This window comes from Poecilia latipinna, unplaced genomic scaffold (assembly GCF_001443285.1).
Source record: "Poecilia latipinna isolate Pla-1442-1.1 unplaced genomic scaffold, P_latipinna-1.0 Scaffold425, whole genome shotgun sequence".
Lineage (NCBI taxonomy): Eukaryota > Metazoa > Chordata > Actinopteri > Cyprinodontiformes > Poeciliidae > Poecilia > Poecilia latipinna.
The window spans coordinates 191,602-212,390 of NW_015113041.1; the positions used below are offsets into that span (position 1 = coordinate 191,602).

The following is a 20,789-nucleotide window of genomic DNA, read 5'->3' on the forward strand; positions in this document are numbered from 1 at the left end:
ACCTCCTTCCCCGTGTCTCTGACATTAAAACAGGATTTCTTATGACTTTATTTTGATCACTGTTTTGTGTTGTTTGGCCCTCATGCATTTGTCCAATGTTCTCTAACAAACCACTGAGGTCTTCACAGGACAGCTGGATTTATACTTAGGGCAAACTGAAATGCCTCATATTTACTAATTCAGTAACTTCTTACAGATGGTTTTCCTTCATTTTATTCAGGGTTAAAAAAAAATTAAATATTTTACCAGTATATGCACCGTTTATGCTGGTGTGTTACTTAAAATCCCAACACACTGAAGTGACAAACTGTGAAAAGGTCTTTTGTGAGGCACTGAATATTGCTACATTTGTATGATTTTTAGATTGTCGTTTTTAATTCAACAATATTCAAATCCTCTGAACATCTGGCGACGGTAAACTAAAGCTGAAAATCTTAATATTAATGCTATATTTGCTGAATACTATACAATCTTTTTACTCTGAAAGAGGATTTTGTAAAGTGTATCCATTATTTTTAATAAAAGCTGAAATAATCTCATTTTTCTGTGGGAAACAATAGAAAAGGCTTCCAGTTTGACAAAGAATGTTGTTTTGAGCTGACAAACGTAGCCATTTTCATATCTAAGGATATTTTAAAACAAGCTCTAGCCTTAGCGTTCGTTTACACCAGTGCCAACAACCTGCTTGAGACAGATTCCTATTAAAACTGAGCAAACAACAGCAACTGAGGTTCATTTAACCTTTATTATCATTTTACAATGAAAAAGCAACTGGCAATTATCTCCAACTCTACTTCCTTTCACATAGTGTAGCTCTTTATTTCTAGGTGATTAATGCTTAAATTTTTTTTTTTTTAGAAAAACAAATTTTTTGACGCAATCTGTACACTCTGGGGAAAAAAAAAATTACATCCCTCCCTTCAATCCATCAATGAAATGAACGCAAACAGCAGGAACCAAGTTTTAGTGCAGTATTGAAAACCTGTTCAGATTCAGACATAAAATAAGAAAAAAAAAAAACAAACAAACTTGCATGTACATGAGCGAAAACACATGCTCAAGTGTTCGTACTCCTCGTCTAAGACACAAGAGGACACATTTAATAGGTGTGCATCGCAGGAAATACAAGGAAGGCAGGTGATTGGAGAATAAAGTCCACCAGTTCACTTTTTCTTTTGTAGGAAACAAAAGGCAGACGTTGAGAGCAACCAGTCTCCAAACTTTTCCGTAGCAGGAAATTCAAGTTTTCCCTCTCCCCAAGACGTCCCCCTTTATGGAAGATTTTAGTGACAGTGTGCAGTGTATTCACCAAAAACTTAAAAAAAATAAATAAAACAAAAAATGGAAGGGCCAACACTGAGGAGGACTCACTTGGGTATCAGGAAAGCACAAAAATCCAGTAGAAGGGAAGAAATTTTCAACTCAAGCCAAACGCAGTCAGCTAGAAAAGGTCCCGTTTCTTATATTTACCTTCAAATATTAACACGTTTCACAATCAAGTTATTAAATAAATATATCTCCATAGATTATCTTCAAAAACAAAACAAAAAAAAACAAAAACAAAAGAAGAGCACCCTCTCCAATTAATGCATACAAACCATAAACCTGTAAAAGAACACGGGTGGAGGCAAACAGAGACGTACTGGAAGGAAGGACATGAACCAGTCAGGAGCAACGAGCTACAGAAACCAAGAGCGGACTTTGGTCAAGATACTTCCTGCGAGTTGTGAGAACATGATTAGTCTGATTCTGCTGCCAATCGGTGCTTTTATTTAAAGGGGGAAGGGGGGGGGGGTAATTGGAAGGGGCGGTTTGAGTAACGTCGAATTTTCAACAACAGGAAAAGATCAGATAAATAATGCAAAAATCCAGCATTGGGTGGGACGAGTAAGAAAATACAAGCCTAGTCCAACCAATTAAAGCAAAAATAAACAGGAAAAAGTTCTAGTAGAAAACTAAGCCTTTATTTTGGCAGCTATTTCTTTTTATAGAACAGTGAAAATATTTTTCAAACCACCAATTTCTGATTAAATAGGACATTTAAAATTGGGTAATATGGCCCCTTTAAGAGCAAAAAAACAAAAAAAAAAACCCAAACATACATTAAACCTGACCAATGAGCCACCATTTTTAATGTCCTTCAGCACATATTGGCAGTACACACACACATACATACATACATACACCCGCTTGCATTCACCCGCACATATGCGCTCAATACTGGTAGTGTGATCCAATCGGTGAAATTAGCATAGGTGGGTGGGGGAGAGGGGAAGGACGAGACGAGGTGCTTGGGGCGTGGGGTGTGATGATCATGAACGCAGCAGCCATTTAGTTGCATGAGGGCGGTCGGAGACGGAGCGATACAGTGAGAAGGTCCATGTCCTGTTGTACCAGCAGAGCGACGGGTCCTGTAGCCCCGTCGTCCCGCCCTCCCTCCACAGTTAGCGCAGGCGTGGCGGGGTGGAGGAACGTAAGTGGATGACAAGAACGGTCTGTTCGACTGTGGTCCAAAGGAGCTTGTCAAGTTTGTCGGTGAGACAACTCTTCCACCCTCCTCCCCTCGCTTAGAAAACTATAGCAGCAGGTTGAGCTCAATGTTCTCCCTCCACGAGAACTATAGAGACACACACACAAAAAAAAAAGAACAAAAAAATTCCCTGCAATCGACATGAAAAGCAAGCTATGGAGAGTTGTGAGTTCTGGGAAGTGGCAGATGTCTTTGCTGTGTTCTTCTTCCCCCTCCTCCATGTCGTTAGCGCCTGAACTGTCAGTCAATCAAACATTGTCTTCTGTCATTGAGTCTCTTGTCAGCGAGTTCATGTTTGTCCCCTCCCCACGGCCCTCCCGCAAATCTAACCCTGTCTCCCCCCCACCCCCCACTGTTGACCCTCCTCCTCCTTCTCTCCCAGTCGAGGGTGAGGGCTGATCACCGTTCGGGCTCCGACTCCAGCGCCAGCACCCGCTTGCGCTCGCGGCACTGCTTCTTGTGGGCAGGCCAGTCCCGCTGCTGACACTGGGAGCCGCAGTAGCGGGCCACCTGGCAGCGGCCGCAGATGTTAAACTCCCGCAGCTGTGAAGAGACGGGGATGAGACGGTCAATATTCCGCCTGCAGGTTTTAGTCTGTCCTATGATGTCGAGCTTACAGAATTCACAGTCCCTTGCGAAAGTAAAATCTAAACGAATCCGAGGGTGTGAGGGGAATTTATATTCGGGCGATAACACTTTGTCAATCAGTCTCCCTGTCAATTAAAAGTGCCAACTTTGCATGATTTTGTAAATTATGAATAATTTAATGCAAAGTTGGGATTTTTAATGGACTTTCAATGCAACTTTTAGAGCAACTTTGCATTAAAAGTGTCATTATTTACCGAATGACACTTCATGACAACAGTCATAAACATTCATAAAGACGTCTTTATGTTCATGACAGGTGTTATGTCATGTTTATGACAGTCATGTCAGTCTTATGCACACCCCTTCAAATAAAGTGTTACCGGTTTTTCTCAGAAATAGATTCAGTTCTTTTCACCATCGTTCCAAATTTTGGCTTCTGATAATTTGATGTTGAGGTGTTACAAGATTAATTATTTCTATTAGGTATTAATTATCTGAAAACTTATACCAAAGTATAACACAACAAGATTCACTACATTCCTCATTTTCACATTTGTTACTTTCGCGTTGAGAGTTTTTGTAAAGTTACCAAGATTTTCTCTGAATATTGCAACTTTATTCTTGTAATTAAAAAATATATTAAAGTTGAAAATTTACGACATCGAAAAGTTGACGTACATTAAAAGACCAAATAAATAACAGCTATAAAACATGCTGGTGAGCCAAGATGATAATACTCTGAAATATGGAAACCCAAAAGGCGAACTGCTGAAAAAATATCCCGATAGTTCAAAAGTTTAACAAAAAATTTGATATTGATGCCATTGATTACTCGCCCAGCCCTAATGTGGTGGAAATGTGGTGTATTACAAAAATTAAAAAGTTCCAGGAGTATGAATACTTCATGCATCCAAGCAAATCAATTCAGGCCAATTCCAAAACCGCAACACCGATCACTTACCCTCCTTTCAATGAGTGAACAAGGGGGGTAATGACACTCATAGTATGTACAGGAGCATTCCTCTTCCTCCACTAGCTCCCCGTTAGCATTGTAGTAGCGTGTGCGGCTCAGCTCCAGATACTGCTCCTCCACTGGATCAGCTGGGACCTGCTGGATGGCCAGCCAGTACAGAGATTGCTCTCTGGACAAAAAAAACCCCAAAACGTCACAATTAATGGTTCAATACCAATATCGCTGTTAAATGCTGATACTTATCATCTTATTGGTTGTGAAAGGACTCTGCCACAGATGTAGATAGGTGGTGTTACCTCTGCTTGCTGGAGATCTCCTCTGGCTTGGGGCTCCAGCCCACCGGTACCAGTCGCAGGTTGTCTAGCCGGTTGTCCACCGTCACAGAGTTGATGTGGATGACTTGAAAACTGGGGGCAATGCCTCCTCTGTGCTTCTCCCTGGATGAAGACCAACGAGTCAGACGTGTTTCCACCAGCGCACAGGAGGAAAGTAAGCGATATCGTAGGAATACGTCAAAAACTCAAATCTGTAAAGGATGGCGTTACTCTCGTTTATCCAGAAGAGAATGAAAGTTTTATGATCATCTCCATCATAAATATCGTTTAACTTAATAAAGGTTTAATTTTTTTCCCCTCCCAATAGTGACTGTTGTAGTCTGTGAGTGTTTAAGGACTCCTGACTGAATTTTTCTGAATGTTTCCGTACGAGGGAAATGGTGATGTGAATGGAAAAAAAGGTTCAATATTTGTTTAAGCATCTTCTTTAATACGGGGTACCATAGACCAGCTATGAGAAAATACAATCAAAACTTCACACTCTGAAACTTGAAAACACATATAAAAGATACAGGTTGTGCACAATCATTTTGAAATTAAATATTTCTCTTTGTTGGCTTTTCTCGCTTGAACGTGTTGGACGTTTCACCTCGGCGATTATGCAAGAAATTACCTGCAAACAATGCGCCAAGGACTCCTCTCACAAATTACCGAAAGAGACTTTTGTGGAACAATACTTCTGAGTTCTGACTTAATCAGTTTGCGTATAATGTCTTGCTATACTTTTGCTTGTTCTGATGGCTATTTCTGTAAACGTCAATACAAAAAAAATATGTTTCAATAACAAGAATGATTTAGCTATTGAGAAAATCCAAGGAGAAAATGTATTATACATAAATTACTCACCACAGCAGCTCGTGCAGCGGCCTTCCAGCCCAGCGGCCTTTGCCGATGTCAAAAGCGTAAGCAAAGATTTTTGCACCATTGCCGTCAGCATCTACCTCCATGCGAGCCTGGAAAAAACAAAAAAAAAAAAAAAAAAAAGGAAGTGAGGTAAACAGCCCTCGCTGGTGTTTTGGAGAAACATAGTGCAGGCCAAAAGGAAACCATTCAGACACTTTACCTCAAAGGCGTAGTTTTCAACTAGTGGTATGTCCTGCTCGTCAATCAGAGTGTATTTCGTCTGAAATGAGAAATGCAGAAAAGATTTAAGTTGCTGCAAGGCAAGAAGTGCTCATCACTGCCTCACTGTGCAGCAAGACAACTAATAAAAAAAAAAAAGATTTACTCCGCCACAATATTAATAATACTTTTTTTATACTCCAGACACAGGAAGGATATCAATTTTCACCTAATGCATCCCAAACCCAAAAGCTCTTTTCTTAACAGAAGAAATGAATCATTTCACAATCATTTTTCATTCCCTGAAAAATTCTCCATCCACCTCCAAATGTAGAGAATTTGGAGGTGGACATTTCTAAAGTGAAATGCATGCAGAGGCTGCGATAAACTGTTGAAACCAACTATAACAATGCGATGTAGGTGATATTTGCAACATGAATTAAGAGAGTGCAAATTCTGGGGATGGAACCTAAAATTTTAAACACAAACTGCTCCGATTGTTCAGATGAGTCACGACCAGGCCTTACATAAAGGAGACTCGTTTTAACCAGTTGAGACCCACCTGAGCCACCTGACAAACGCGAGATACAGACACACATTAGGTCAGCGCTGGAAATAATGCAATGCACAGGACGCGGGTGTCGGTGTCTTCGCACCAGACGCGTCCAATTTATGCAACATGACACCCAGTTTCCACTGACAGATCGCAGGGGATGGGTCTTTCAGGTGTAGAAAAATCATGGCCAAATGACAAGTCGCTGACTGGCTGGAGGCGGGGGATGCAGGACAGCTTTGACCGCGACTCGCACACTGGAATCGGGAGTGTCTTGTGACACCGTCAGCCACAGTTTAACGTCCCCTTTTTGTTAAAAATATAATTATTTTTTTTTGTGATGCAAGAGCAACAGAACTAGTCCATATATCTAAAGTAGGACATTTGTGATTTGGTGTAGCGTGGCGTTGATTTCCTCATTCGGACACTCCAGTGTTGTCCACATATCAAGGCTAACGTGGTGGTGCTAACAGCACCGCCGCAGAATTCTATCCAATACCGTGAAAATACTTGCACAGAAATGATAGAAAAAGCGACAGCAGTATTGACAGCTACGGACATAGACACAAACTGACTAGATGTGTTCAAACTTGAGACATATTTTCCTGCTAAAAGCGACCCAATGAAAAAGCTATATGCTAGTGTTAGCTTGAATCCGTGATAGCGGCAGAGTTCAGAGCAGCAGTCCGACTCGGCCGGCTTTTCTAATCCGCTCAAACGCGCATAAAACGGTAGAGCTGGCAGTTTACCGCACACACAGCCGCATTGATATCACTACTGCCTTTTGTTTCTACCGACTAGCCAGCATTAATGAGGTTTTTGATACGTCTTCCGAGTTCCCCGCGGGCCCTCCCCCGGCCGCACATGGCAGTACTGGGATCCAGCTCACCTTCCCGGCTACACGGCCGAGCCGTACGATCCCAAGCTTGAAATCCGACATCAGGGGAACGGACAGTGATGACACAGTGGGCCGTGAGATGCAACCTGCGAGGTTTATTCGGGTGTTAAAACCGGACGGGCCAGCCCCTCAGCCCCGCTGCGATACCACCTTTGGGCTAAGTAACGCTTTCCAGCCTTCCGTCTGGCCGCAGCCCAGCCTCGGTGACACACGGCCGCTGGAGAGCAAGAAGCCGAGCGAGATGTCGAGGGAGAGGGGCGGGGTTTAGCAGGAAACCAGACCTACTCATCAGAAAGACCAATCAAATTGACTTTTACTTACACACAGTCCAATCACGTCAGACAATAGAGACGGGTGACCTCCCATTTAAAATTTTACGTCATGGACTCTCGTGATCACATCCGTTTATTTTCGCGCGAAATGTCAGATGGCTTGATCCCCGAGATACTTATTTTGGCGCTGCTGATGTTAGTTTTCAGCAAGTAAAAGGTGCCTGGAATTGACTATAAATTGCGTTTGTTTGGGGTAGGACAAATGAATAAAAGCGGGATTCATAGAATCTGTAAATTACACAAGAAATAAACTGTGTACGTTCAGTTTAGCTGAACTGTTTCCTGTACTTAATGTAGTTAATACAACTCCTATCCTACTGTTGTTGGTTTGACGGCTTTGAATACTGCCTGTATCTGTCTTTTTCACACTTTATTATTTGAACTCAATGGAGGTGGTACAAAATACAGAAGAGTGTTAGGACCACTGAAAAAAACATAAAAGAATTAATTAACTTCAATCTCAGAATTCTGACTTTAATCTCAGAATTCTAGAATTCTGATAATTCTGAGAATTTGTGGCCCTAATCCTCTTCCATAACAAAGACTAAATGTCACATGCTCTTTATATTTCTGCTGGCCTTTTCAGAGGCCAGAACTTACATGAATACTCAGGAAAAAATTGGTATCAGACCTGGTACAAATATATTTAAGGGTCTTGAAAAGGTCAGCACAAAATTAGCTCCAAAGCACTCCTGTAAAATACATATACATATTAAAAAAACAAAAACAATTCACAATTAATATAAAATTCAGTACACATGTAGCTCCCTAATATATTTAGATTTTTTTTTGCCATACATTTTAACTAACTCCGCAAAGTGACTTTTACATATAGGTTTCAGCTTGGTAAGTGTTTTGATCAGTCACAAAGGATTAACGGCTATTAAACTCTTGATGAATAGTCACATGAATTATGTCCAATTTTTAGTTTATTGAATCTGCTGAATAATGATGCTAGTAACATCAATGCTTCCCTATAAATGGCAATACTCATTTGCAATAAACCTTATGGACTGTTTACAGGACCAAGAGGGTTCCATGATATTTTTTTCTCATTTGACAGGACAAAAAAAAAAGACTAATCTTTTTTAATATACCTCTAATATTTTTTGACAAACTATCCATTCATCTATCCATCCATTGTCTGTACACCCTTGTCCCTAGTGGGGTCGGGAGGGGTTTCTTGACAAATTAATGAATTATAACACATTTTCAGGTCTTGCAATCCAAAGAATAAATACAACAAAAAGTAAATGGAGAACTAAGGAATCTGAAATTTCCCCCTTTTGTCCTCTGTCTCTCACTTTCCTCTAATCATACAAAAAATGATGTTCACTATGATGAAAATTTCTAGGTGTGAAGGAAGGAATATTAGATATTTTCAATAAATAATGTAATAAATGAAAACTGTGGATGCTATTTTTGACAAATGTGTTACATATTTATAATATGTCAACTGTGTTGGTGCTACTCTTCAGTTAACTTGCAACAAAACAATTCAGCATTTAATATTACTTGTTTTTCCTCCATGAAAAATCAATACACTCAAGCTCTTCAAGGAAGGTCAGTATTTAGATAAACTTTATAATGTGCATCAAGACTACAAATACAACTGAAATGTCACAATGTTTGTTTGTTTTTTTCTTGTGTTTCATAAAAAAATTACGTGCAGGGAATTTCTGTGTGTGTGTGTGTGTCAGTCTCTCATTTGAAGTCAATGTACTTAAAGTATTTTTATATTAAAATAGTAACTGAATAAAACAAATGAGCAGTAATTAACTGATCAGGAATTCTCTGAGAATGAGTCACTGAGCTGTTTTCGATCACTCATAAAGAAGGAATCCCTTCATGACGATTCATTCATTATTTAAAAAGTTTTCAACACCTCATACCAGTGACGTGATGCGCCCAGTCCCGTCACGTGCTCTTATGATCTGTCAGGTGACGAGAATGGGATCATTTGAAACAGTGAAACCAGTCAGCGCCCTCTACTGACTTCAAACTGTATTACAGCTTCAGAATAGGGTTTTCAGTTGAACTGAAGACAAAATTTTTTTTTAAAATATTTTCTTTTTACTTGAAATAATATTTTAAAATAAACAAAAGTAAAAAGCTTTGATCTTTTAATTTTGGTATTGTTAAATAAAAGCATATTTTAGAACCTAAAATAAAATCTTACTTAGGTTTTTGTCTAATTTTAAATGGCATGTGTAATCAATAATTAATTTAAATCAGTTAAGCAATGCAAATTATTAGCTATCTTTATTTCTGAGATCAATTAAACAATTGTTTTTGCGTCTAGTTGGTAGAGATTTGGAATTGGCACAGAAATAATCACGTGTGTAAAAAGAGAAACATGAAAGTTAATCTAACAGAGTTTATTGCTTGTGTTTATTGTGGATGTTTTACATTTAGTCATGCATCCTTTCTTCCACACAGTGGACAAAAGCCCTTAACCATCCCCTGAGGGGTAACACTTCCCTGTCTTTGCTGGTTTTAACGCGTACACAAGAGTTTATTCATGTTGGTCAAACAATGGTTCTCTTGTCCTCAACTCTTTTTTCACCTGCTTTGAGCTTGGATGTATTCAAACGTCCTTTTTTTATTGTCTTATTCCAATCTGGGAATGATAAACATTGTTGATAATTTTTAGATGTTAAATCTTTAACTTGTTTTAGAGATCAAACTTTTTTTCCTAACAGCTGACAGAACAGTGGTTTGGGGTGTTTAAGCCACCTTTCATTTTTAAGATTCCTTGAAGCTTTCCATGGACCAGAGTGTTGCTCAACTATTTCCAAACCAGCAGTCTCCGAGGAGTGGCTGTATCACTGATCCCTGCGCATTACATGATGAAACCAAGTATCTATTACACTCATCCTCCTTGAAAAAAAATACAATAAAATCACAAGATGTTCTCTTATTGTATCTACTGCCCAGGAGAAACAAACAGAGCATTTTTTATCAAGCACGGATAGCAGAAATCTAAAGTCACTGTCCTTGAGCAAAACAATGCACACGGCAGGAAAGGGAATTTTATGGCCAATCCAGAGCTATTTTTGCTTCCCTTTTTTCTTCTTCTTCCATGTAACGTTTTTGAGGTTGAGATACGAATTTCAAATAGTCCCAAATATCAAGACAAAGTAAACAGAGTTGAAAATAAATCTACTTTCCATGTTTATGCATTTCTTACTGCATGCCAGCATATCTAGTTATTAAAGTAAAGAGGATTTCTGTGAGTTTGTCATAGAGTGGCTTGCAAAGTTATTCACACCGTTTTAACTTTTTCACAATTTGCCAAGATACAAACACGAATTTTAATGTATTTTATGGAATCTAATGTGATAAATTCTTAACATAAATGGTGCATATATAAAACATTATTTTCAAATTGTTTTGAAAAATAAAAAACTTGGGAAGTTTAGTAAGCATGTGTACTCACTCAGCCTCCTTTACTCTGATTACCCTAAATAAAATCCAATGTGACCAACTGCCTTCAAAACATAACATTTAACCACTCCAACAGGTTAATCTTAACATAAATTCAGCTATTTTTGAAGGTATTAGAGGTTGGAATTATATATATTATATTTATGAGCTAAACACCATCATGAAGATCAAGGTTTCAAACCAAACAAGTCAGGGATAAAGCAATGAAGGGGTTTAAAATCAGGTAAAGGTAGGCAATGAAACAACACACCAAGCTTTCAGCATCTCATGGAGCAATCCATTATAAAACAGAGACTGTGTGGGGCAATGGTACATCCACCAAAACATGGCCATCCACCTTAAGACACTGCAAGGTGAACATAAAGAAGCAGCCAAGAAGAGAGAAATACAACAAACGTGGAAAAAGTTTATCTGCTCTAATGAGACCATAAGTTAAGTTTTGGCATAAAACTAACACTGCACCTCACCACCATCCTCTGTGAAACATGGTGATGGCAGCATTATGCCATGTGGATATTTTGCTTTAGTGGGGATGTTGACAAGAGTTGTTAGAAAGATTGATGGAGCCCCTGAAGTTCAGTCGCCTGATGTATAAGGCTGGTATAAACAAAGATTACTTTTTTCGACTTTTCCTTTGCACAGCTTGTGTTGTTTTACCACTGAAAATCCCATTAGAAGCACTCTTAAGTTAGTGATTAACCTGACAAGATGTAAAACAGTAAGCAAAAAAGCTCAAGATGCTATTATCACAAGGATTTTGAACTGGTTACACAAGAATGGCTAAACATAATTTCCACTTTAGTGGATGTAAAAAAAAATCCTTGTTGTAAAGTCCACTGCTTAACAGAGATATCAAACCATGAAGATGTACTAAAGAGTTTGTTCTTTGACTGTAAAACATTGATATGCGTTTCTGAAACTCTAAAGGCGGTTACAGCTGACGCCCAAGAAAAAAAGAAAGAAAGAAAAAAAACAGGTGGGACAGAAAGATTTGCCGTCAGCTCTGACCTCTCAAGTCCGTGTCACTTCCGTGTTCCGCTCACCTGTTACACCTGTGTCACAGCCGCTGGTCCGCATAGGTGCGACTTTTACAGCTCTGCCGGTGCGCACCTGTTCTCCTATTGTGCCATGACTGAGGGATTTACCGAATGTGACTTAACATGCTCGTCTCCTACTACATCTGTAGAGACCTTAAATGCCGTGAAATGCCTGAAAATTGATCCCGAGCAGCCCATTTTCTCTGTGCTGACCGGCGGCATGAAGGAGCAGCAGCCGAAGCAGGAGGAGGCGGACAATGCCGTGTCCCATCAGAGCACCTGCGGCGGTAGCGGCGGGGGAGCTACCTCACTGACGTCCGCCGCCTCTGACACCGAGTCCGGCATCTTCTCCGTGGAAAGCGAAGTCTGCGCGGAGCACGACTCCGATCTGGACTGGTTCTGCGCCACCGAGCAGAAACTCATTTGTTCCCGCTGCGCCAACGCGGGCCCCTGCCGGGATCACAGCGTGGCCCCGCTGGCCCGAAGAGTCGGCGTGGTCAGGGTAAGACTTCCCAATCAAATTTAAACTAGTCTCCAACAGCTGCTTTTATTTTATTTATTTTTTCCGGCGAAACTATATATGTTACTTTCATTTTAGTCAAGAAACCCATTATTTTCACAGCGATTCGAATAAGTAATTTGCATTCCAAAGTTTAAAACTTTTATCACATTCTGATAGTACCACTGATAAAATATGGAAACTACATTAAGTGTATTTTCCAAGTCAATATTTACCTAAATTCTCTCCTGGGTGTGTACAGCCTTTCTTTTGCCGATGTGTCTGGTATTTTAGAAGACAGGATTTTCTTGTTGTCCTACCAGCTCGCCTGGTTCAGCATTGTCACCCAAAGGCCCAAACACTGAATAATCATATGTGTGTGTGGATTTGTTTGTTCTTCTCCAGAACCAGCTGGTGGATGTGTGTGAAAAAATCCAGCTGCAGGCCCTGGGCATAGAGAAGTTCATCCAGCAAACACTGACGGCCAAAGAACAAAAGCTGCAGGTGAGGAATGCTGTTGGTCCCGCAGGGAAACCTGGAGCTGATACCACAAGTGGAGCCTGTTCTGCTAGAAATTAAAAAGCAGGTGTTTCCTAAAAGTGCTTTTCCCTTGAGTCACTTGATCTATACAGACATGTACTGGGATCCAAGGGCCTCTCAAAGGGTTGGAAACCATTTTAATCACCTAATTTACAATAATTCTATAGTTTTGTACTGATTAAAAACAGTTTAGTGCAATGTTTTAAAGGGCTGGCGGGACTTTGTGTACTTTTTTAAGCTTTATATCATGTCGTAATGTTTTCCCCTCATCAAAAACATACCTGGAGTGTTGCTTTGATTATTTCATGCATGGTTGAGGACTCCTTGAATCTCCCACAGCAGCTATTCAGGATTTTTACACAAAGCTTCTCCTTGGAGTTGTAGTCCCAAGTCGAGCTTCCACCACACAGTATCCCTCCCCCACGTCTTTCCCGCAGAGCTCCCCTAGACTAGTGGCAGCAGCAATTAGCAAACACCTCATTAAACTGCGAGTTTAATCAGCTCTTCATACGAACTACTTCTCACTTCAGCGCTCCTAAGAACTGTTGTGATGATGTACTAATGGCGGAGTGTCGGAAAGAGTAGGAGCTTCTTAAAGAGACAGAGGCCAGTTTCAAGATGATAAATTGTGAAGTCATTTTTTTTTTTCCAAGTTATGTTTGATATATACATTTATATAACAACTAAAGGTAACATTTTTACTTGACTGTGCGTGTCGGGAAAATACACAACATCACCCGTTTAAGAAATTTCTTAATTGAGACGATATATGATGGATTGAAGCATCTGAAAATGGACAAATTGCATCACACAGACAATAAAAATAATCAACCTAATCTATAGCTGTCTGTTGGTCTCATCAGTACAAGTACTGATTAATCATCTGTTGTAATATTTCCAATTCCTCTCCTACTGCAGAAGTCTAAATTTAAAATATACATCAGTTTTGCAGGGTGGAAAATCACCTGGCAATTTCTTTCAAATGTGTGTGTCTTTAGCATTCACTCCAAATATCTTATTTCAAAGGTAACATAGTTGCATCTTTAGTTTTAACATTAGGGTTTATTCGTAGTATGGGTTTATTCGTAACACAATATCAGTGTGCGTTATTTAAGTGACATGCATTCAGACTCTGTGTGCCTGTAATATTTGGTGAAACCTGTTGCTTACTGCAACATAATAGTGTGAAACAGACAGTAAAAGGGTCAAGTCATTAAGAAAATGCAACTATAGTTATTTAGTCCAAAAAAGGCTTTTCCATAAAACCTTGTTGGAATGAAAATTATAATTTGTTTGATGTTTGGTGATTGTTTTTAAATTATTGTGGAACCCTGCTTTATATCTTTTCCAACAGTAAGTGTTTGTAGCTGTAAATATTCACACAATCCTAAAGATGTTGCATTAAATAATACATTGGTACAGTTACGCGCGCAACTCTTGGACTTTTTAACATTTTGTCATGTTACAACTTTATAACCCTTCTTTAAACCTCTCCTCATCTTTTCTCTCTGGCATTTCCGTAGATAAAGGTGCAAAATACAAATGCATTCCTTTCTTTTCTGCATTTTAGCTGATGTTTCTTTCAACTTTGTGCACTACTTTGTGTTGGTCTATAACATAAAATCCAAACTCAACTGATGGAAGTTTATGGTTGAAATGTGGCAAAATGTTGAAAAAGCCAAAGAGATATAAATACTTGTGCAGCATAGTAGTAGTTATTTTGGTGACCTGGTCATAACCTTCCAACAAAACCAATGCGACCCCCTTTGTACTTATTAACCTGCAAGCACATAATGAGACTTCGCATTAGAGGGAGCCCCTCGTCATGCTTGTGCAGTTTTATAGGTGACCAGTTTGCAAACAAAAAAAAAAAACAAAACAGATTCTTTTACAACGTTATTGAAGACTCAGACCTGTGAATTCAGATGTTTTAGTTTGTTTCCACCATCACCTCCTTCTTCTGATTGCCTATGAGCAAATTGTTTGACTTAAATGTGGCCATAGGTTTTCTTTTAAAGAATATCACGATGTGGAGATTTCAGAAAATTCCCATGTTTATTCAGTGAGTGATTAAAGGCGTTATGTTTCTCTTCAAGGAGAAGTCTATTACCGTCCGTCATTTTGTGTTCTTACCTATCAGGGTTAAAAGAGACACTATAATTTTTGTAGTGAAAGAAGCAGAAATTAATGATATAACCACTAATTACAGAGAAACATGAGAGGTAGTGCAACAAGTTCCCTTTTGAATATTCTCTTAATAAAAGTTGGAAAATTTGTTTAAGATATGTCAACAATAAAAAGGCCAAATATCTATAAACCAAGATAAAAAAAAACCTGTCCAATTTAACAAAACCTCACATGTTAATTAGTGATGCATTACTTAATCAGTAGGCGTTAAGTGATGCATTCTTTATGCTAACTAATTGGGTCAGAACAGATGTTTCCCTCTAATTTTTTTATATAAAACATATTTTATTTTCTTTGATCTGGAAATTGTATACATCTTAGTTAATTAGTCATTTCTTTAGTACGGCAGCCTCACTGGCAAGCATCTGTCTTGGAAAATGAGACGATATCCCTCAGACGGCATTAATGTAATAGACATATCATTATATTATTACAAAATAATTCTTACGGATTTCTTTGTACGCAAAGATTACTTTTGATCCTTCACATTATTACAAGGGTGTGCATACTTAGGCAACCAGATGATTGCAACGTTTTTGTGTATTTAAACTTTCTTGCTTCAATAGATTTATTTTTCAATTGCATCACACAGCGTAATCATCACATTAAATGCAGTTACTAAGACAGCATATTAACAAATGAGTTTGAATGAATTGCAGTTCTTGGAAAGAAAATAAAGCACTATGTAGTGATGTACTGCATTTCATCTGTCATAGCATTAATCTCCTAATAAGAGTGTTTATTGTGTCTAGAACCATAAAACCTTAGATTTGCAGTCAAGTTTATTTAATCGTATTCTCACTGTGTTGCAAGTTAGAGAGGTGTTGTCATCTTGCAGCTTCAAGCTGACTTGCTATACAGTGTAAAAATAAATGGACTACATATAATACTTATCAAATACATTGCAAGAAGTCCATGCTGTGTGAATACTTTAGCAATGCACTTTGAAAAATGTATCCGAACCAGAAGGAATTTTAATGCAGTCAGAAGGAAAAATAACTGATCCTGAAATCTCCGGATCCGCCTCCCACACCTTCTGCCGTGTCTTCACCCAGGCGTCGGCGAGCAGGGCGAGGGAGCAGGTGCTCGCGCAGGTCGCCGCCACCCGCGAGGCCCTGGAGGAGGAGGAGCAGCGGCTCCTGGAGCAGGTGCAGAGGGAGGAGGAGCGGGTGGAGCAGTGCCTCCTCACCCAGAGAGCTCACTGGAACCACGCTCTGACGAGTCTGTCGCAAACACGCACCCGCTTGGTGCACACGCTGACGCACGCTGGCGACGCACAGCTGGTGGTGAGAGGCTAGGGGTGTTTACACATGACGGGGTTATGATGGTGATGGGAAAGTCTTAGGTTCATAAATAACTGCAGGCTGATAAGAGTCATAAACTTCTGAGAGTAATCACCTTCTTCCTGGCTCATTTTTTTCAGACCAGTGTCCAAGAAATTGCTGAAAGGTACTACTTTATTTATATGACTAATATTTGTTCTTACTGACGAGATACTGGAGGTTTTGCTTCACTTCTGATGCTTCTGTGCGTTTGTGTTAGGGTGGAGGAAGCTGAAGGGGTCGGGAAGCCCTGTGACACCGACCAGCTCAACTTGAACCCAGCCTGTATCGACAGTAAGCTGCTGAGGGGCCTCTGGACGACTGCTCTGCTGCTGGGGCCCAACGGTTTGTATATTTAATTACATCCTGGAGATTAAGCAGGAACATGCAAGCCGACTGTACGCTCTGACTGTTGTAAAATACATTATTCTGTTCAAATTTCTTAGCTGCCACTTGTGAACAGAGTAAACAGTATATAGTAAATTCACATAGTAAAGGTAAATATTCGAATACCTAAAATATATTTGAATGTCAGGAAGGACTCAAGGTTTAGTCCTAAATTCGGCCAAACCATGTTTTTAATTAATAGTTCAAGATGGCTAAATGTACCTGTTTTGTTTTTTGTGTCATTTTTTCTGTAGAAACTTAAATTTAGAAAGTAGCATAAAACTCCATTACTGATCAAAATATTAAAAATGACAAAAATATAGTAATCATCGTCTTTTAAAATATGAAGCTACTAACATACTGTTTCTCATTTTGCCACAAATGTTAAAATGTCTAAACTTAAGGACAATTTGTGAAGCACTAAGTACTATTACATCCTAGTATTTGTACCAATTACAATGTTCCTCCAGTTTTTGAGTTGTGTGTGTGTAATAAGATGAAGGTATAAAATTTGGGTAACACTTTATTTGAAGGGGGTTGAATAAGACCGTCATGACACTGTCATAAACATGACATAACACTTGTCATGAACATGAATAAGCCTTCATGAATATTTATGACTGTTGTCATAAAGCGTCATTCGGTAAATTATGACACTTTTAATACGTAGTAGACATTATTCAAAATGTCTTTGTTATGACAACTTGATATTAACCAATAAATCATTACTGTTTAAACTTTACCTTCAATAACATAAAGATACCTAATTTTTAAAGTGCAATCAGTAATACTTTTATAACAAATTTATATCAGTAATGATTTCTTGGTTAATGTCAAGTTGTCATAACAAAGACATTTTGAATAATGTCAACTTTGTATTAAAAGTCATAATTTACCGAATGACGCTTTATGACAACAGTCATAAATATTCATGAAGGCTTATTCATGTTTATGACAGGTGTTATGTCAGGCTTATTCAACCCCCTTCAAATAAAGTGTTACCAAAATTTGCCGTGTGCTACTGTATAAAGACAGAGTAGGTTAGTTTTTGCTGTGACATTACCATGTTGGTTTTTTTTATTATTTTTTTCACGTTGGGCTGAAAGTTCAGTTCTCTATACAAAGCCTATGAGTGCTCTTTGACCGTTATGTAATTAAAACCTCAATTAAACTCAGAATACATTAGAGGTGAGTGAATCTTCATTCCCTCTTCAATGCAGACAGAGTGTCTGCGTAGGGTATCATGAGATAAGGTGATGTTATAATTTGGGTTTTGCTATGAGTTGCATTTGCTTAAAATCTATAAAAGTGTTATCTACTATATGTGAGGTATATTCGTTGCATCTCTAAGTTTTAAACCTCAATATTATTTCCAAATGTCCAAATAGTTCAAGTCAGATTGATGTAGCTGGATATTACGTGTGTGAGGATCTCTCATACATAGAAAAGCGATGATAGAACATTATTTCTTCTTTATAGTAGACTATTTCCATTGTCATTTAATGGAAAGGTGAATTAACAAAAGTTTACATATATACATACTCATAATCTGAACATAATTCATATCTTGCGAACTAGTTTGGCTTTATGTTTAGAAACAGCCCGGATTCTGACCCATCTGTTCCTTTCAACACAGCTTATGGATCACCTCTGCTAAAGTTCGATGAGCGCACAGTCAGCCCACTCCTCTCCCTCTCAGAAGACCTACGCACTTTGACCTTCCTCCAAAAGAAGCCCCGCCAGTCTCCCCCGTACGACCCGGCTCGCTTCGACTCCTGGCCCAATGCTTTGGGATCTCTGTCCATGTCCTCCGGCACCCACAGCTGGGTGGTGGACGTCGGCAAGAGCGGCGCCTTTAAGGTCGGGGTCTGCTACGCCTCTCTGGAGCGTAAAGGTTCTGGGAACGAGGCGCGGCTAGGCTACAACAGTGAGTCGTGGGTGCTGTGCCGCTATGATGGCGACTATTCCTACTGCCACGCTGGGAAGAAGGTTCCCCTGCAGGTGGTGACGAGGCCCCAGCGGATCGGCCTGCTGCTGGACTGGCTGAGCCAGACGCTGCTGTTCTACGAGCCGGACTCTGGCGCCGTGCTGTACTCTGTCACTCAGCCCTTCAATGCTCCGCTGCTTCCGGCGTTTGCTGTGACTGACCGCAGCATCACCATCCTGCACTGAAAGACCACATGAGCATACAAAGGTTTAAAAGCAGAAGGGAGAGACATTTCTGTATCATAGAAATATGATGTGCAGGTGAACAGGAGCTCTGTGCAATAATGAAAACTTCCAGCTGCATCAGTTTTCTATTTATTCAATTTTTGTTTTTCTAATTTCTTTTGTATTATTTTTAATAATTTCTTAGGCTTACTATTTTTATATGTTGATTTTATTATATTGTTGTACTGTTGTAGTTATCCATTATGTAATTATTTTGACTGAAGATGATTGTTTTTTTTTAATAGAAAGATTGTCTTTGTAGTAAGAAAACTGAATAGATTTTTATTCTGTATTATGCAGCGCTTTTAAACGTTATCAACAATAACACTAGTTGATCCAGACTTTTAAAATCACAGAGCTTGAACACTTGACTACTAATTTAAGCCAGTTTACCTTATGATTAGTAAAGTGATTGTTGCTGTTTCATTTTTGTGTGTTTTAGTTTCTTCTTCTGTTTTTCGCACTGAAGTATTTCATAAAGGAGATGTTTTTTCTGTTTTCAGATGCAGCTTACTTGATCACATTAGCAGTGTGTGCTGCATAACAGCAACTTTTTCCTGCTCTAAAGGTTTATATGTCCCCTGCAGGTCATAAACACCTGACCTGCATGAATGCTAGAAAAGGCAAATTTTGTAGCAAATTTCCTGATGTTACTATTAGAAATACATAAAATGTAGTTCAGTTCACTTTATTTTGGTCATTTATCATTTATTGTGATGATAGCCCAACACAAAGTAATGCATACTGTAATTGAAAAATGAAAGACTAATAATGCGGTGGTTTTATTTGTTTTGTTTTTTTTATTATTTTTTTAGGAAATAAAAAACTAAAACCTGTGGCTTTGCATTTGTATTAGCCCCCTTTACACCGATACCCCTAAAAAGTTTAAACCAACCAACATTTGCTAAAAGAAAACCACTTGTTCGCTGAAAGCTATGCAAGCAACAAAGCAAATTGTTGAGAAGGTATTCTGGTCAAAAGAGACCAAAACTTCAAAATAACCTAAATAATTCATAATCACCACAATAAAACATGCTAGTGAAAGAATCATGCTGTGGGAAAGCTTTTCTTTAAAAGGATATAACAGCACATCTCAGAGTTGTTGGGAAGATGGATGAAGCTAACACAGGTCAACCTGGGGGAAGAAATACGTTCAGAGGCTGCAAAAGACTCAAGACGAGTAGTGGAGGTTTACTTTCCAGCAGGATAACGACTCTAAGCATGCAGCCAAAAGGTTTGGTGAGAATAACGTTCACACGTTCCAGTGGTCCGATCAAAGCTCAGACGTGCATCCAATTGAGAATCAGTGGCACGACTTGAAAATTGAGGTTTGCAGATTATCTCCATACCATCCTTGTGAAGTGAAAACCATATCTATTCTTTATCAGTATGATTTCATTCCTTTCATTCAGTCCAATTTTCCATGAGTCAGCAAAGTTAGTGTGCATAGATAAATGCATTGCAATTTAAATGGAAAAGTTATGTAACTATCAACATATTTTAAAAAAAAAACATGATTTGGTCAACTGTATTAAAGAGATGCTGTGGAAGTTTAGAAAAATCAAAAGTATAGGTAAACGCCTGTTATAAACTCTAAAACAGATTTTTTTTTTGCAGTATAATTAAATATATTAGTGATCACAAACTGATTTAAAGATAAGTGATACAAGATTTTTAACATCTAGGAATTATAGATGAGTCAAGTCAAGTTTATTTGCATAGCACATTTCAGCAAAAAGGCAGTTCAAGGTGATTTACTCCACTAAAACATGATACAGATGTTGAAATAAAGCTATATATATATATATATATATATATATATATATATATATATATATATATATATATATATACAAAAGGGCTTGATTAAAAAAAACAAAAAAAAAAA

The 20,789-nt window shown here is 38.7% G+C and overlaps 2 protein-coding genes across 2 annotated transcripts; one reads left to right on the top strand and one right to left on the bottom strand.

The window, feature by feature from the left end:
• Positions 1-726: 726 nt before the first annotated feature.
• On the bottom strand, positions 727-7,201 carry zmynd19 (zinc finger, MYND-type containing 19). The gene is made up of 6 exons (XM_015037984.1): positions 6,931-7,201; positions 5,490-5,549; positions 5,273-5,379; positions 4,388-4,528; positions 4,080-4,260; positions 727-3,073 (listed from the first exon to the last, which is right to left on the bottom strand). The coding sequence occupies exons 1-6, from the start codon at positions 6,979-6,981 to the stop codon at positions 2,930-2,932; spliced, it is 684 nt and encodes a 227-aa protein (XP_014893470.1). The 5' UTR covers positions 6,982-7,201; the 3' UTR covers positions 727-2,929.
• Positions 7,202-11,643: 4,442 nt separating this feature from the next.
• On the top strand, positions 11,644-19,327 carry bspry (B-box and SPRY domain containing). The gene is made up of 6 exons (XM_015037985.1): positions 11,644-12,257; positions 12,660-12,758; positions 16,037-16,267; positions 16,405-16,430; positions 16,524-16,648; positions 18,327-19,327. The coding sequence occupies exons 1-6, from the start codon at positions 11,847-11,849 to the stop codon at positions 18,860-18,862; spliced, it is 1,428 nt and encodes a 475-aa protein (XP_014893471.1). The 5' UTR covers positions 11,644-11,846; the 3' UTR covers positions 18,863-19,327.
• Positions 19,328-20,789: the final 1,462 nt, after the last annotated feature.